Source organism: Brienomyrus brachyistius, unplaced genomic scaffold, assembly GCF_023856365.1.
Source record: "Brienomyrus brachyistius isolate T26 unplaced genomic scaffold, BBRACH_0.4 scaffold50, whole genome shotgun sequence".
Classification (NCBI taxonomy): domain Eukaryota; kingdom Metazoa; phylum Chordata; class Actinopteri; order Osteoglossiformes; family Mormyridae; genus Brienomyrus; species Brienomyrus brachyistius.
The window spans coordinates 589,448-605,146 of NW_026042325.1; the positions used below are offsets into that span (position 1 = coordinate 589,448).

The following is a 15,699-nucleotide window of genomic DNA, read 5'->3' on the forward strand; positions in this document are numbered from 1 at the left end:
TACTTTTACATACAGTTACATACTGATCTTATATTTGTTCATCATTAATGAATTATGACGCATCAAGTACCTCCCATATTTCACTTTTTAGGGAACATTGATACAACTATATACATGGTGAGCCACAGAAATATGTGCATTTAATCATTAACTAAAAAAAAAAAAAATCACTATCTCTGTATTTAATGCATTCCAATGGCCCGCCTAGAACTTCCTTTGAAATGTGGGTTAAGTGAAATTAACCAGAATCTTTTGTGCATAGATCAACTTGGCCAGGCTCCACACTGTGCAAATGGCCAAAATTAAACAGGAATATCTATTTCAATTTCTTTTTACAGACTGAGGCACATTTCAACTACATTAATGTGATAGGGGGGGGAGCATGTCCCTCCACATAAAATGACACGCAACATTTCAAACAAACTGCTTTTAATAAACTCTTAAAAAGTGTTGTATACATTGAAGGATAAAAACAAAAACAAAAAAAACAAAACCCTCGAATAGATTAGGATGCATATTAGATAATGACAACCACAAGTAGAGTCAAAACTAAAAATACGAGTTAACATAAAATTAAAAAAAAGTTTAAGGAGAAAAGCAAAGCCCAAGCACAGTATATATATGGCAGATATACCCATTTCACGATGCTGTTAATCCACTGAAGCTAATTTAGCTCATACTCCCATGCTATCGCAAAAAGATAGGCAGCCCATAAACAACAGGTGCTGCCCCGATCAGGTGCTTCAGGTGCGTGGCCTGGCGGGACGAGGTCATGTGATCCAGGAGAGCCGCCCCGCGGCCTGCAGAAAGCCAGGACTGCAGGAGGGCCCTTGTGAAGCGGTCGATATCCCGATCCGTCACATCCCAAAGGTTTCCAAGGATCAGGGGGCTTGGGGTGGAGGAACAGAAACAAACATCTGTAAGTGCTGCATTTGGCAACACATGCAACAAGCAGCATTTCGGTCTTCAGAAATCATTAAAGCAAGATCGACTTGAAACATTATAGCTGAAATGTGCCATGAGTTCTGTATTGAAAATTTTTTTGTTTTTTTAAATAGTCTTAAAAGGTCTCTATTGGCCTTCAGCCAATAAATTTAACAAGCTCCAGCACAAAAAGTTAGTCACCAAAATCAGACAGAATATTTGAGTTCTTGTGCAATTCATTCCTTCAAGTGATTCTGGAACAGAACAAATTCATATCCTACAGTTAGTGTTGTGTAGGTGCAGTCCTCTACATGCACACAGACGGTTAGACCTTACAGTCCAGCCGACTGTACGCTGGTAGTACACCATCAGCCAACATAGCAATGTGGACAGTGTCCTGCACATTTGGTGTTAGCTGTAGTCCATATACATCCAACTCACCAACCAGCCATGAGGTAATTCAGGATTATTCCAGAACCTTCTAGCTCTCCATGGACAGCCAAGGCAGCACTGCTGCATCCAAACAAGAACGATGCAGCACGCAACTCCTCCTTCAGGATGCGCTGGCCTTCTAGAAAACGGGCTCCTGCTCCATGGCCCACGTAGCTGAGGGGGCAGTAAGTAGCCATGCACCTGAAAGTCCACTAAGCAAAATGATTCTACAAAGAGCTCACAGTGCTGTGTTAGTGCAGCAGACCTTACGGGACTTATTTTTGTTTAACATGATGTCTTCAAGGAAAATCTTGGTAACAAAACGGATCACGGTAGAGAAGTGCCTTAAGGATGACTACAGCTTCGGATACTCACATGTAGAGATCTTTAGTGGTCATCGCCTCTTGGAGTTGTACTGGATTAGGTGCAGCCCCACACACACCCTCCCAGCCAGGCTCCCTTAGGGGAAAAACCACACACAGAGGGCAGAAGATCAAGTCAGGATACTGGTAGTTGACACTAATTGCATGATCAAACACTTTACACTAACACCCAAAATGTTTGCATACAAGACAGCAGATCCTGTAAGTAAACTGAGGATTTGCTACTATTAAAATTGGGTAAATCAAGGCTACTGGAGGCCAAGGAGGACTGTGCATCCTATGGCATGTCACTCACTCTGCGAACCACTCGCGAAAGCGCCCCTCACTGTCTGTCAAGTTGGCGTCAGGGTTCAGAACATAGAAGACCTTCTTTGGGTCCACACCACGATTCAGCAAAGAATCTGCATCCATCTAAGACAGCAGAAAGGGCCATTTTGGAGACAGCTGGAGAGCGTCGGACGCAAGAACAGAGGGGGCACCTATGCGCTAGAACTCACCTCCTTGGAGACGCTGTGGCCTATGAGGAACTGCAGAGAAGGCATACGAGTGACGGAGCAAGACCTGAGGCAGGAGATGCTTTCCCACGGCAGCTTCTGAAGGTACTGCAGGAAGAAAGGCATAGAAAGGTATGAACATCACCGATCACCGTGTGCAGGTCATGTGATTTAGGTAGGCCGTACCTTATCCAAGATGAGGACAACGTGACCTCGTGGCTCGGCCCTGTCCCTCAGCGCAGACACTGCTGCCTGCAGACGCGACAAAGTCTGCTCTGGTTTTTGTGAAGAGAGGCCTCCAACCAGGGCCTGGATATCGTGCTGAGAGAGGAGGGGCGCAGCTGACAGTACAACCTGGGGAGGCAGGGGGTGAAATCAACAAGGTGCTCAATAATGCCCATTAATAAGAAGTATGTTTAAACAGACCTTATATATATATATCTGTATCTACTGATCTTAATGCAAATATGGTACCCAGCTGAAATGGGTTTTGACAGCATGATCAAACCAAAAAGACAACATTCTGCTTGTTTAGTTCAGTTTCTGCATGGTCCACCTTTTGAGCCTCATGGGCGTAGAAGAACATCTATGTGGAGCACACAGACCTTCAGCAGCTCCTCTGTAATGTGAGCACCACACTCCGTCAGAGTTTGGTGGAGGTCCTTTGCCTGGTGGGAGACCTCTGGGTCAGAGGACAGAGGCAGTAGTAACCCCATCCAGCAACTCAGCATCTCCCTCATCTTACCCAGCAGCTTCTGGAAAGCAGAACATGAACATGCAAGAGCTGCTTCTCACCAAGCACAGTGCTGATCACACAGCCCACTCTCCATCAGCTACCCGATTCTCATACATACAGTATTTAGTTAGGATTTTACTAAAGTAATTAGCTTGTACCTTTGGAAGCTACAGCGCAGGGGCCGCATCTACTACCCGAAAGCACAAAGTCCAGAAGCATGTAAACTTGTCAAGGCAAAACATCTTACCTCCACCCGGCTGTCCAGTGCCCTACGACCTTCCCACCACTGCGCCTTGTCAGCAACGCTGCTCACCACTTTCTGCTGCTTCTGCACGCTGTCCATCTCTTGGACTATGGCACTCACTGGACACTGAGGTGCCAACGCCCATGTTAGTCTTAGATTAATGAGCTAGCCAATCATAAACAGTGGTGTATGGCACATGTGTTTCTGCACCCACTGAGCAGAGGAATATGCCACAAAGGCTGATTTCTGTTCAGCTGAATTATTGCAGCAAATGGCAACATTAGTACTAGCATGAAAAAGGGATGTACTTCTGTACAGCATTTGTATTCATCTTCATTTACCTGACACCCTCATCCAAAACAATTTACAGTAGAGAGATGAGTTAGAATTAACAAGCGTTCCCTGGGATTCCAATCCACAATGATCATGTTAGCACAATGTTCTACTTGTTGAACAGGACTGTACAACTGCAAGCAGACATAAATAGCACTTAACATCACACTGATTGCACAGACACTTCTTGCACTGAGACGGTTACACAAATGTGTTAAAATACAATCCTACATACCTTTAGCCATATCGTACCATTTAGTCCCAAGTAAATAACAGGGTGCTCATGAATAACTCATAGCGATTAGTTTCATTATGCATTTGTTACCGAGACGTTTGATTGAAAACTCCTGCAAAGCACTGGCTGGTCCACAGCCCCATGGAGCCAAATCAGCTCACAGCCGAGATGCCACATACCTCTTGCTGTGCCGTGGGAATGCGAACCGTGACTGGATTCAGCCCACGCTCCAAACGGGTCAACAAGATGGTGTCGCCCATCTCACCAGGCCGCATGCCAACCACAGAAAGGAGGCACAGAGTGGTTCCTGTGGAGAGTTCAGGATACACTGGGCACCGTTCACCCCAACTCCATCACCTCAGACCGGCACCGGCCACAGCCCGCCATCTTACCGGGAGGGATCTTCTGGAGCTGTTGAGTGAAGTGCTGGCAATGCTGCTGAGGGAAGGCAGAGGGGTCAAGGGTGGGGAACCTGAAGACGGCCTCCAGCTGAGTCAGCCTGTGGGCCAATGTGTGTCCACTAGCGTCGTCCAGATTTAAGGATTGCAGTTCCTCAGCCAAACCAGGAGCCTTTTTCAACTTCCTTGAAGATGCAAGAGAACAGAACAGATAACAATGGAGTGAAGTTCAGTGCAATGAATACAGGGACAAAATTAAGGATGGGGAGGTTTGCTTACTTGACTCTGCTGGTAAGGTGGCGTGTCATGTGATGCCTGCTGGTGAGGCCCAGGGACTGGGAGTGGAGCATGGCAGTGGTCACGGGGTCCCCTTGACCAAGGCACAGAGCGAGAAGGCCACAGAGCTTCGTGTAGAGCCCGGCTGGAGGAAAGTGCTGGAGGGAGAGCAAGGCGCTCCACAGGAGATCCCGTGCATACTCCAGAGTTAGCCCATCTGTTTGAAGGACAGGTTTGGTATGCATATTACAGAAATCGCCAAGCAAGCCCTTCTCCCAAACAACTACTCACGCGCCAACCGTATCATCCAAACCTTGCACCTTACCCGGTACTGAAGCAGGAATTGAGGACTGGGGGAAGAGGGTCCGAGAAGGACCTGCTCTTCTGAAGTCCCCTCGGCCATCTCTTTCAGGGTCCACCCACACATCCCTCCGCAGAACCTCTAGGTCTGTGTCACGCTCTTCTGTTCTTGCTGAGACACCAAATAAAACAGATTAAAGTGGCCAGAAAACCCAAATTTACAACCACAGACATTAAAAAAGGCCAGGAATGAGAGCAATAAAACCCCCCAGCGAATGAGAAATATCACCTGAGGCCTCACACTCCATCTTCAGCTCTTGCAGACTAGTATTCATTCCAAATTCCTCCTCCTTTATGGTTCTCATCTGCTCTGGTTCCTCTGTACTTGAGCTGCCTTTGGTAACACGGTCAGCACTTTTCTTTGGCCTGCTCCTCCGTGGGGCAGGTGGAGCAGACTCTTCAGAGGGACAGTCTGGGGGGGAGGCGGTGCTCTTGCTGGCCCTGATCCGCACTTTCTGTGGTTCCTTTTCAGTGATGGCCAGCACTTTCTCTTTGCTGGCAGCAGCGGTTCTGGTGCGTGCAGACGCCCTGCCAGTCTCTCTCTTCTTAGTAACCACCGCTGGGACACTGGTCTCTGCGTCGCTCTCATCACTGAAATCTATCTGTAAGTGCAGAGAAGCAACTTAATGTTTCCTGTAGCCACCAACTGAAGTTAACAACCTGTAATCAAAGGATGACTAGAAATACTAACAATGTCATTTAATTGGGAAGAGGGAAAAAAAAAAAAAGCTTGCTATAGTCTTGCCCTAAAGTATCTTGCTGCCCCCCCCCCCCCTCACCTTGAAGCGGGACCTGCTGCTTCTTTTTGGAGCCGCAGGCACTGGTCTCAGCCGGTCTGCCGGTGATGTGGATTCCTCATATACACGGAACTGCAGTTTTGATGCAGACTTTGCTGTGCGGCGGCGTGAGGCAGGTGCCAACGTCATCTGGACAGGAGTATGTGGCACCGTGGGAGAAGGTGCTCTCACGACAACTTGAGGAATTACATTGTCAAAGTCAAAAGCACTTTGCTCTCCCACAGCACTGGATTTTGTCTTGGAGCTTTTAGGTTTGACGGTACGTGGGGTTTTGCAGGTCAATGACTTTGTCTTTGTGGAAGGAAGCGTCATTTTAGCCTTGGATAGCACTGAAGGCACAACTGTCTCTTTAGTTCTCTTTGATTCCTCTGCAGTTAAGGAGACCCCTTTGTCCTTTTTCTTGCCGTCTTCTGCTTTTGAAAACAGACCAAGATCTTTGGTTTTTTTTGAAGGAAGTGTTCTGGGTTTATTAGACTTCAAAGGATTCCAGGGCCACACTGGAGAGAAGAGCTCCTCTGCAGGGCAATTCTTCTGGGAAGCTAAGGTGAGCATGATGGCCAGGGCTTTTGTGACCTGCAGGCTAGCCTGTACTGAATCCATTTCAGGAGACATTTTGGATGTCACAAAGGCAAAGCCAGAATCCAGGAGTTCCCACATACCAATAGCCTTCTGCACCTGAAGACCAGAAAGGGTCATGCGCATGTAGATTCTCCCGATTAGGTCGTCCAGAAAAGACAGTGAGGGCTTGTCCTTGGCTGCCATCAGCATGGCCAAATTGGATGCAACCTTGGCTATCACGTTCCTGCAGCGTGACAAGGCAGTGAGGAAAAGCTTGTGAGACCGACCCGTCACTCCCTGTGGTGAATGATTAGCTAACTCTGCTTGGACAGCAGCCCAGCGGGCACAGACACGCCCCAGAGCCGGGTCTGAACAGCAGGGACAGCTGCAGTCTGCCTTGTGTTCCAGGGAGGCCAGCCAGCACTGCCGTTTGGGCTGGAGTTTGGGAGACGCAGCCTGGGCCCAGTCCTCCGCAGTGTCCACAGGCTGCTGGTGGAAGGACCTGGTTTTCAGGAGACCACTATAGTCATCTTCTGCTGCCTGTGGGGACTGGGTCTTCTTAGCCGGCCTCCCTTTTCTTGGCTTGATCTTGACCTCCATCTTCTCTTCATTGCCAGTAAAGTCTAACAGAAGAGAAACAATCCTAACAAAATCACACTTGAAAGATTTTTCAAAGCAAAACCAAACATGAAAAAACCATAAACTTAACCCTGCAAAGAAGAAACACCAACCAATGCATAGATCAAGAAGACTGGTGACTTGCTCAAGATCCATGCCACTTAGCTCCATCTCCCCTTTCTGGAGCTCCAACTCAGCCTTCACCACCAGGAACTCAGCACATCTATAAAGACAATAAGTATGGGAGAGAAAGAATAAACATCACAGAAAGTGTCATAGAACATCATGTTTCATGTATTCAGATCTTAGGCTACTAAAACCCCCCCCACAAAATGCTTAAGCTGGGAGGTCCAGGGCCTTCAGCGTCATATCCATGTGCTCACCGGCTTAAGGTGTGAAGCTTGGTGGAGAGCTTCAAGGCCTCCAGGCACTGCACCTTGGCTTCGTGGATAGCACCACTGTAGCTCCTCACAGTCACCATCCTCAGGGAGCAGCTGAGCACCTCAGCCAGCAGCTGCCATTTCAGGACGACATTGTCTCCTAAGATGATCAGAGGCAAATTCCAGTTTCAGTGCTTTCCAGGATTTACAGGCGAGCACTGTAGTCGCCGTGGACTAAGATAACTTCCACAAAATGATTTATGGCGTGCAAGTTGACTTCTTCAGCTACTTGCATAAAATCAGGTTTCATGTGCCATAACAGACAATGCAGTGAAGAATCACCTTGATCAATAAAACGGGTATCCACAGCAACACTGGCTCCATAGAGACCATTTCCTAATAAGGTCACCACAAGGCTACACAGCAGCTTTAAGCCTTCGTACAGGGTCGTGTCAGGGGTCTTCAGGCCTGGAAGGAGAAGCCATTGATCATATTAGACCACAAGCATAGATACACCAGACAACGGTTAAACAGCAGATCGAGATTCATACTTGTATGAAAACAGAAGAGAGAATTCAGAACTAGGGGTGCCGCTAATGACTTAATATAGCTTAATCCATCAACTGTTTTATTGATTAATTGACCAATGATTAATGATTAAAATAATTTTATTTTGACAAACTGTATGCCACCGCAGGGCCTTAGATAACCTACGCTGGCTTTTCAGCACTATACAGACATTTTCGCCCACAATTTGACAAGCGGATTAGTAGTATGCATAAAAATAAACATTCGTATTGTGATGCTCAAAAGTTAATCTGTATAAATTTGGCGTATCCTCATGCTTAATAAATTTGGCTAATATCGCTTGTCGCCTATGGTGTGCTACAGCACCGATGTCAAGATAAAGGAAGTGACTGACCAGCAGCCACAACATCTTTCAAGAGGAGAATTGTTGGTTAAAACAAGGTAAAATAGATGATGGTGGTGTGGCAGTATGTTTTGGAGGGTGGTCCATCATCATGTGCGCTGCCTCTTCAGGTGCCCGCTACTGCTGCTAGTTTGCCATCACACTTTGCAGTGTAAAACCACCTTTTTGTGATAATTTGACATACTCCCATAATTATAGAGATATTAAAAAGGACAACATTGGTTATAATGACTTGAAGCATTCTAGAAATCATGCCTTTAATGTCATTATAAATAGAACACAATGTGTTGATTTTAAAATATTGATGTTAACCCATTTTCAGTGTCAACATTGACTGTATCAACTAATGGCGGCAGCCCTACACAGAACCAATATTTACTCCTTCCACTGCACCTCCTGGCACCCAGAGTAACGACCAACCCTTGTACCCACCATGTTCAGCAATCCTTTGACGAAGATGACTAGGCAGAGCAGTGGCATTGAGGTTAAGGTAGGCACTGGCTGTCTGGAGAGCCTTGGCACGTAGCAAATACCAGGTCTTGGAACATCTCTGTTCTCCCACCTCCTTCAGGACCTCAGACAGGTGGGACACTCCATTCTCCACCTAGGGTGGATGAAAGTCCAATAAGATTCATAAGAGAGGCACTTCACCACCTCCAACACACTTTCCAGTCACTTCTCAGCCCCCACAATCCTACCTGCCGGGTGCTGTAGCAGAGCTCGGCTCTCAGGAGCGTGGCCAGGACACGCAGCGGCAACACACCCTCAGCACAGGAGTCCATGGAGGACAGTAGCCGTTCTACCTGCTCCAGTTGAGCCTGGGTACAAGCACACATGGCCTGAGTGTCCCATCAATTCCACCCCCAGCAAATCATTGTTCAGATCACATTTTCCCAGAGAAGCCTTTACCCCATTCTACAGCTGTATATTTAAATAAAATATAAGCTTAAAGCACCCTGGTCAATTGAAAGCTCTCAAGAAATAAGTAACCAGCCGTCTGTCCAAAATAGCTCGTTTATAGATTTTCATTTCCAGTTCAAAACAAAATGAAACTTGTGTCAAGCTAACATTTCAGTCAGACAAAATAGTGAGACGGACAATTACCTCTGCCAGTTCAGGGGCGCCGAGCTCCAGCAGCAGCCTGGCCGAGTGGCACAGAGAGCTGACGCAGCCGGAGCAGTCTCCGATTCTGCGCGCAAGGCCAGCAGCAAGCTGGTGACTCTCCAGGGCCCTTAGGGGCTAGAAGGGGAGGGAAACATTCAGATGAACAATGAAAGTGGCCCAGCACAGATGGATTAGCACATGGCTACTAAAACGAAACCAGGGCCCAACCTTGCCAATAAGCTTGTAGAGGGCAGCCATGAGAACAACAGAGAAGACAGTTTGCTTGGCAGAACGGACTGCAGGTTCCATCTTCCTTCTTAGAAGGTCCTTCCAGAGCTCCAAAGCCCTATCCAGAGGCTGGCACTGCTCTGAGATATGGGGGGGGGCACATTTAGCTTGAACACTGATTCATATATTGCAGCTTTTACTTCAAAATATACAGATCCAAGGAACCAGCAGAGATGGGGAGAATCCAAGAAGCACAAGTCACCTATTCCATCTTGACTGACAAGGAAAGCCGGCAAGAGAAACACGATTCAAGGCCATCTTTTAGGTCATGGCAGAACTCTCACGTCACCATTCGAAAAGGAAAGGAAGCCAGCCAGCCCATGACTACAACATACTGCTTTCAGCAATCAGGTTGAAGCGCAGGCCCTCATAGATCAGCTGGCACTCCTGCTGCTTCTGCTCGTCCTCATAGTCCATGTCATTGGTTCCCACTGGCTCCAGACACCGATTTTGTTGTTCTCGAGCTTCACACAGCCTCTTGTCTACCTCCACAGCCTACAAGATAAAGGTTCAGAGATCTCCAACCAAGCGTGCATTTCAGCCAGTAAACACACTCCCTAAGGCAACACTTGCCTCATGGAGGTTCTTCTCCAGAGTGCAGATGTAGAGCCACAGTGAGGCCTGGGCCTTGTCGTCACTAAGGCGATCAGCATTCCCTGCAGTCTCTGGCTCCTCATCCAACAGTCTCAGGGACTCTAGGGTGAAGTCTACTGCTGAGCTGAACAGCAAGAATAAACCTCACATGATCCTCAGGCATCGAAATACAGGAAGACCTGCTGGGATCCCACTTTAGTGCTTATTAGCCTCAATCATAAAAACACAAATGCATCACAAATCTGTCTAATTTTCCTCAACTGACATTTGAACATTCTGCTCACCACTCAGTCTGCTCGCTGAAGTCCTGGAAGCAGACCACTTGGGCCATTTCGTATAGGTACACAGCACGGCGGTGTGTGCGATCACTGTCCTCGTGACAGATGTCCAGCAGGTCACACAGCGTGTTGTATCGCTCCTGAGCAGTGTCACCCAGCACTTCCCTGTAGGCACGGAGCTCCTCCTCCAAAAGCCGCAGCAGCGTCTCCTCCTCTAGGACATGTGGCCCAAAGCCGTCACGGAGCGTCCTGACATGTGACAACAGTGCAATTCCATTGGATGTCCACCACACTACCGTTTAGTGCTTAAAGGCCAGTCACAAGATCTTGATTAGTATTAAAGATGATTCATATATTAAAATTTAGTGTTGGGAAATAGCTAAGTCTTTTAGTTCAGTTCTCTCACTGCAACACCGAATACAAATTGGACTGACTTTACCAGGTCTGATAATATCGCAAAGGAGATGTATCACTAACATCTACAATGATACTCAACGTAGTTTAAGAATATGAGCAATACGCCAAGTATGACAATTGCTCAACAAGCAGCTTAGATGGGATCAACAGCAGGACCCCCAGGCAAAACCGTGCGGCCTGCGTGTCCAACCTGAGCCGCGTGTCAGCCTGTCCTCCTCGAGCCGCGTCAGCCTTTGTTTTGACCCACAGAGACACCGGCTCGGCCATGTGCTCTGTGATTTGGTCACCCAGTGCTCGCAGCCAGAGCACTACCCAGTCCAAAGCACGGTCCAAATGGCCGGCTCTCCTGGAACTTTGGACAGCCAGCAGGAAGGCCCGGTTCAGCTGCACAGGGGTACGGAGTTGGGAGTTACAACTGCACCCACCTTACTTTAATTCTGACCGACTGTAAAACGTTATGATTCTCACATGATGCTTATGTCTGGGGTCACCTCAAGACAGACAATACTGAAAATAAACATCCACCATCAAGTACCATCCAACAGCCCCTGTGTCAGAACACAATGGTACATGCAAGTTTGGTTACGCAGTGGATAAAAACTCACCTTATCCACAGGCATCACAGACTTATGTTTTTTGACCAGTTCATGGCAGAGAATCTCCACTAGGGAGAAGGCCTGGTTATAGTGTTTGTGGTTGTACAGAGCATAAACCAAGCTGTTGATAGCAGATGCTGTGGGAATAACGAAGGGGCAGGTTTTAAGCGTTAGTGCTGCTTAATCTTATGAGGTTTAATGTCAGGAAGAAACTGGATATGGTACAACATACAAGGGGGGGGAAAATAGCAGAAATGTGCATTACCAGCCTTGATGAAGACATTGTCCAAAGCAAACTTCTGTGACTCACTCATCATCTGCCCAGCTGTGGCCTTGCAGTAGAGCAGGACCCTTTCCAGAGTCTCATTGTCCTCCAGCTGAAAGAGTATAGTAGTCAGTAAGAGACCTACTCTACCAACAGTAAGAAACAGGACAGATTCCCCAGGAAAAATTCAGACCTATACCTGCGAGGCCACCAGGCTGCTGTAGGCACTGATAAAGCCTTGGCACGAGGTGCTGCATAGAGCTTGATGGAAGAGGAGCTTATGCTCTGGCTGTATATTCTTAGCCTGGGAAAAGGACCAATTAATAGGTAATGAACCACTCTATAAAAAAACCATCTAGAGGCCAAACGTTCAAATCTTAAGCAGCATTATACTACAAATGCTCTCATGTTACAATCTTTTACAACCATCATGGGAACCAATACCTTAGAAAGGTGCTTGCGGAGGAGCTCCTGGTATTCCTCCAAGAAGGAGAACAAAGCCAGGAGAGATGAGCCTCTCAGAACCTTGTCCTGGTTTATTTCAAAGGCCGAGGCAACCAACTGGCTGGCTTGCAAGAAGACATGGCGTTCCTGGTCACTGAAAGAATCAGGAAGGCATCGGATGGCACGAGCACAATCGGTTAGGGTGGCAGCACAGTCCTCACCCGAGGCGAGCAGGCAGTGAACATCCACAGCCCACCCAGCAAAGTGGCGAAAGGGGTCAGGGGTCTCCTTCAGCCACACGGCAGCTCCCTTGACGAGTTCTGAAGCCTGGCTCCAGAGGCTTGCCTTGCAGAGGAGCCTGCAGGCATGCAACATGACCAGTGGAAGCCAGCCACAGAGACCGGGGCTAGTGACATCTGCCCCCAGTAAGTCACAAAAGAAGCGCTGGCTCTCCTGAACCAAGAAGGACGCGTCATCCTCAGTCAGCTTGCCGCAGGCCTTCCCAAACTCGCCTAGAGCATCCTCAGTATATCCAGGCACTTTTGAGTTCGTGGGTGACGCAGCAGATGCTTTGTCCAGCAATGCCAAGAAGCGCAGGGCTTGCAGGCGTCTGCCGAGTCTTCCCCGGGGGGACTCGGGCAGGTCAGCCTGTATTCCTGCAGCCCCATTCCAGAGCACAGCAAAGCAGCTACGTACCAGAACCTGACAGTCTTCCGTCTAGGAGCATTTAGAGAAAGGAGGGGGAAAACTGGTTTCCTTAGCCAACAAAAAACAATACATGTTAAGATTACAACAGGAGTAATGCTTTTAAAATATGAACGTTCTCTTTACCTGGGTGGCAAGAGTGACTAGGTCCAGTCTCTTATACAGCAGGTCTCCCAGGCGCTGACAAGGCTGGTATGCTCCCTGAGTCGCCAGCTTCCTCATGATGTGAAAGAGGATTTTTTCCATATAGAGAGGGCTACTCTGCATCCCAGGATTGCCTGTGCTGTCATAGCTGATGAGTGCCAGGTCAACCAGTGACACCAGCTCAGCAACATGGCCAGTTCCCACAGCTCCAGTTCCCAGCTGGTGGTTGCAGGCCCTGATGATTCGATCACACAATGTCCTGCACTCCACCCCAGGGCCCTTCTTCATGTAGTCCTAAAGGAAAGGCACAAGTGTCACAGCCACTGAGAAGTTTACATTCTTGTTCACACCACACTACTGCAATGAAAAAAGACGCACGTACCACTGTCACACCGGGACGGGGATCAAAACTAATTCAACCGCATGTTGTTCCACGCATACATACCTCAAGCTCCTGACAGAGCGCGGCAGTGCTTGCGGGGTCGCCAGTGCACTTGATGTACTCGTCCACTTTCTTTAACTTCATTTTTTAATTCACAGGGAACACGACGGACGAGTGTTAAGCCGTTAAGACCAATCTGCGTCTCAGGTCACGTACTCCACACTGATATTTCTATAAAAGCATTTTATAGACGGCGTCGTAACACGAATTCACCGCCGAAAAGATTATTACGGTAGCTTCCAATCTACCAACATCATCGTCCAAAGTAACCACGTATCATACAAAAGCTCACGAGGTAAAAATCGAAATTAAGAGGCACCAATTTTTCTATATAAAAAAAAAACCATGAACCACTACCTAAGTGGGTAAACAATCCAATACTCTTAGCCGGTAATGTCAACCACCCAAGGCCGCTCACTTGGTTTAAAATCGAGATCTAACCAATCACAACATGTGTGTATGTGACGTCAGATATGCGCCGCGGTCTGGTCGTGAATTTGTGGTTCTTGTAGTTTCTTTGTTCTGACACGGGCGTGTCCATGGGCACCGATCACTCGGGCCCCGAGTATTTCACCCATGATACCAGTTAAGCCTCGGGTAAACTTGACAGCCCCTGATTTTTTGCAATAGCCAGAAGCGCTCCGGGATAAAGCCAATCTTTTAACGTTAATAATAAAATTAATGTGCAAATATTTTTAATAAATGGCATATAAAGTCTCACAAAAAGGGATAAGATTGCGTGATGAGCAATCGTACGCCACTTGACCCTGACATTTAATCGATCCATTTTTCATTGCCTCTCACCTAACAGGGAACGGTCCTAGAACTTTTGCCTTTTATGTAAGGGTCATCTCAAGTTGGCTTAGAACGTTCTAGTAACTATAATGTTAATGAAACAGTATTTCCACGTTTTTACGGTGCGATTTTTCACTTCTGTTTTAGAACATATAATATATTATTTGTTTCTTCCCGTTATCTCGAGATCACCCCCTTGATCTTGCGACTGGTTTAGTAGCTTAGCTGTTCATACATCATCATGGACCAACGCATTACGTTTCACTTTGGCCATGGACTGTCACGAGCAGAAACAGAGTTATGTCTGTCAGTACTAGGCGTTACTTGACAAAAAGGACAACTGTTTACCGCTTTGTATGTACTTCTGAATAAAAGGGAAGATTACAATGAGATAACGGCGAGCTGTTAAAGAATTCTAACTTTTGATCCGTAATTGAGAGGACATAATTACAGACTGATAGGTACCCTGATGTTTACTGTTCACTAGATCTCTATTAGAGAGCTAATGAAAGTAATGGACAGTATTACTGATGGGCGGTAACAAGACAGCCTCATATTCAATATTCAGTTTCCGGCTTTAATAACTTTTAACGGAAGTAAGGTAGGAGATTTTAAATGACAGAGTTGTGATGTCCAGTGCACAGACAATGATGCTCACCGATTTTTTTTTTGTGCCGTTCGAGCCGTCCATTTCATAATTTGTGCAAATTCATCCATGTATCAAAATGTATCCATATAATGTCCAATGGTACAATACATAAATGGGTTAATAACTCTAAAACAAGACAAGACAGGCATGTCTAATGAAGTGTTCTTGGATCAGTAGACTCCAGGGAACAATGCACACCATTTGGATTTTCAGGTTATTTTTGTCTGTACTAGTTATTGATTATTATATTGTATCCATTTAATGTGCAATGGGGCAATATATTAATGGGTTAATAGATCTAAAACTAAACAAGATAGGCACACCTAATAAAGTGTGCATTGAACAGTGGCCTCTAAGGAACAATGCACACCCCCTGGATTTTCAGGTTATTTTTGCCTGTAATTATTACTAGTTATTATTAAATTATATCTATATTATATGCCACTGGCAATACCTGAATGGGTTAATAGCTCTAAAACCAAATGAGACAGGTATGTCCTGTCAAGTGTGCTTTGATCAGCAGACTCTAGGGAATAATGCACACTCCTTTGGTTTCCAGAGTAACTTTCTCTATAATAGTTATTGTATTGTATGTATACAATTATTAAATTGTATACATATTATATCAATATCAGGCCATAACAACAACAAAAAAAATGTGGTCCTTAGCAGGTTCTAAGACTAGTTAAATCTAACCTAAAAAAACATGCACAGCAGATTCACCATGTCATTATTTATTTAAATGGGGAAGCCATGTGTGAAAAACTAAGTACAATTTTAGCAGCAATAAGCTGAAGTAATCATTTTCTGTATTACTTTCGGTCTCACATCATTGTAGAGGAATGTTGGCCAACGCTTATTTACATTGTTGCTTCAGTT

At 46.4% G+C, this 15,699-nt stretch overlaps 1 protein-coding gene across 1 annotated transcript; it reads right to left on the reverse strand.

Annotated features, from left to right (window-relative positions):
- Positions 1-215: 215 nt before the first annotated feature.
- espl1 (extra spindle pole bodies like 1, separase) lies at positions 216-13,779 on the reverse strand. The gene is made up of 31 exons (XM_049000387.1): positions 13,380-13,779; positions 12,917-13,228; positions 12,086-12,802; positions 11,841-11,945; positions 11,642-11,753; positions 11,386-11,513; positions 10,971-11,164; positions 10,370-10,612; positions 10,065-10,209; positions 9,827-9,986; positions 9,432-9,571; positions 9,204-9,338; positions 8,798-8,917; positions 8,532-8,703; positions 7,511-7,636; positions 7,172-7,328; positions 6,902-7,011; positions 5,595-6,793; positions 5,045-5,417; positions 4,781-4,927; positions 4,459-4,672; positions 4,174-4,364; positions 3,961-4,088; positions 3,217-3,339; positions 2,839-2,988; positions 2,420-2,587; positions 2,237-2,341; positions 2,035-2,150; positions 1,732-1,815; positions 1,366-1,530; positions 216-889 (listed from the first exon to the last, which is right to left on the reverse strand). Exons 1-31 carry the CDS (start codon positions 13,458-13,460, stop codon positions 688-690), a joined length of 6,522 nt encoding a protein of 2,173 aa, XP_048856344.1. The 5' UTR covers positions 13,461-13,779; the 3' UTR covers positions 216-687.
- Positions 13,780-15,699: the final 1,920 nt, after the last annotated feature.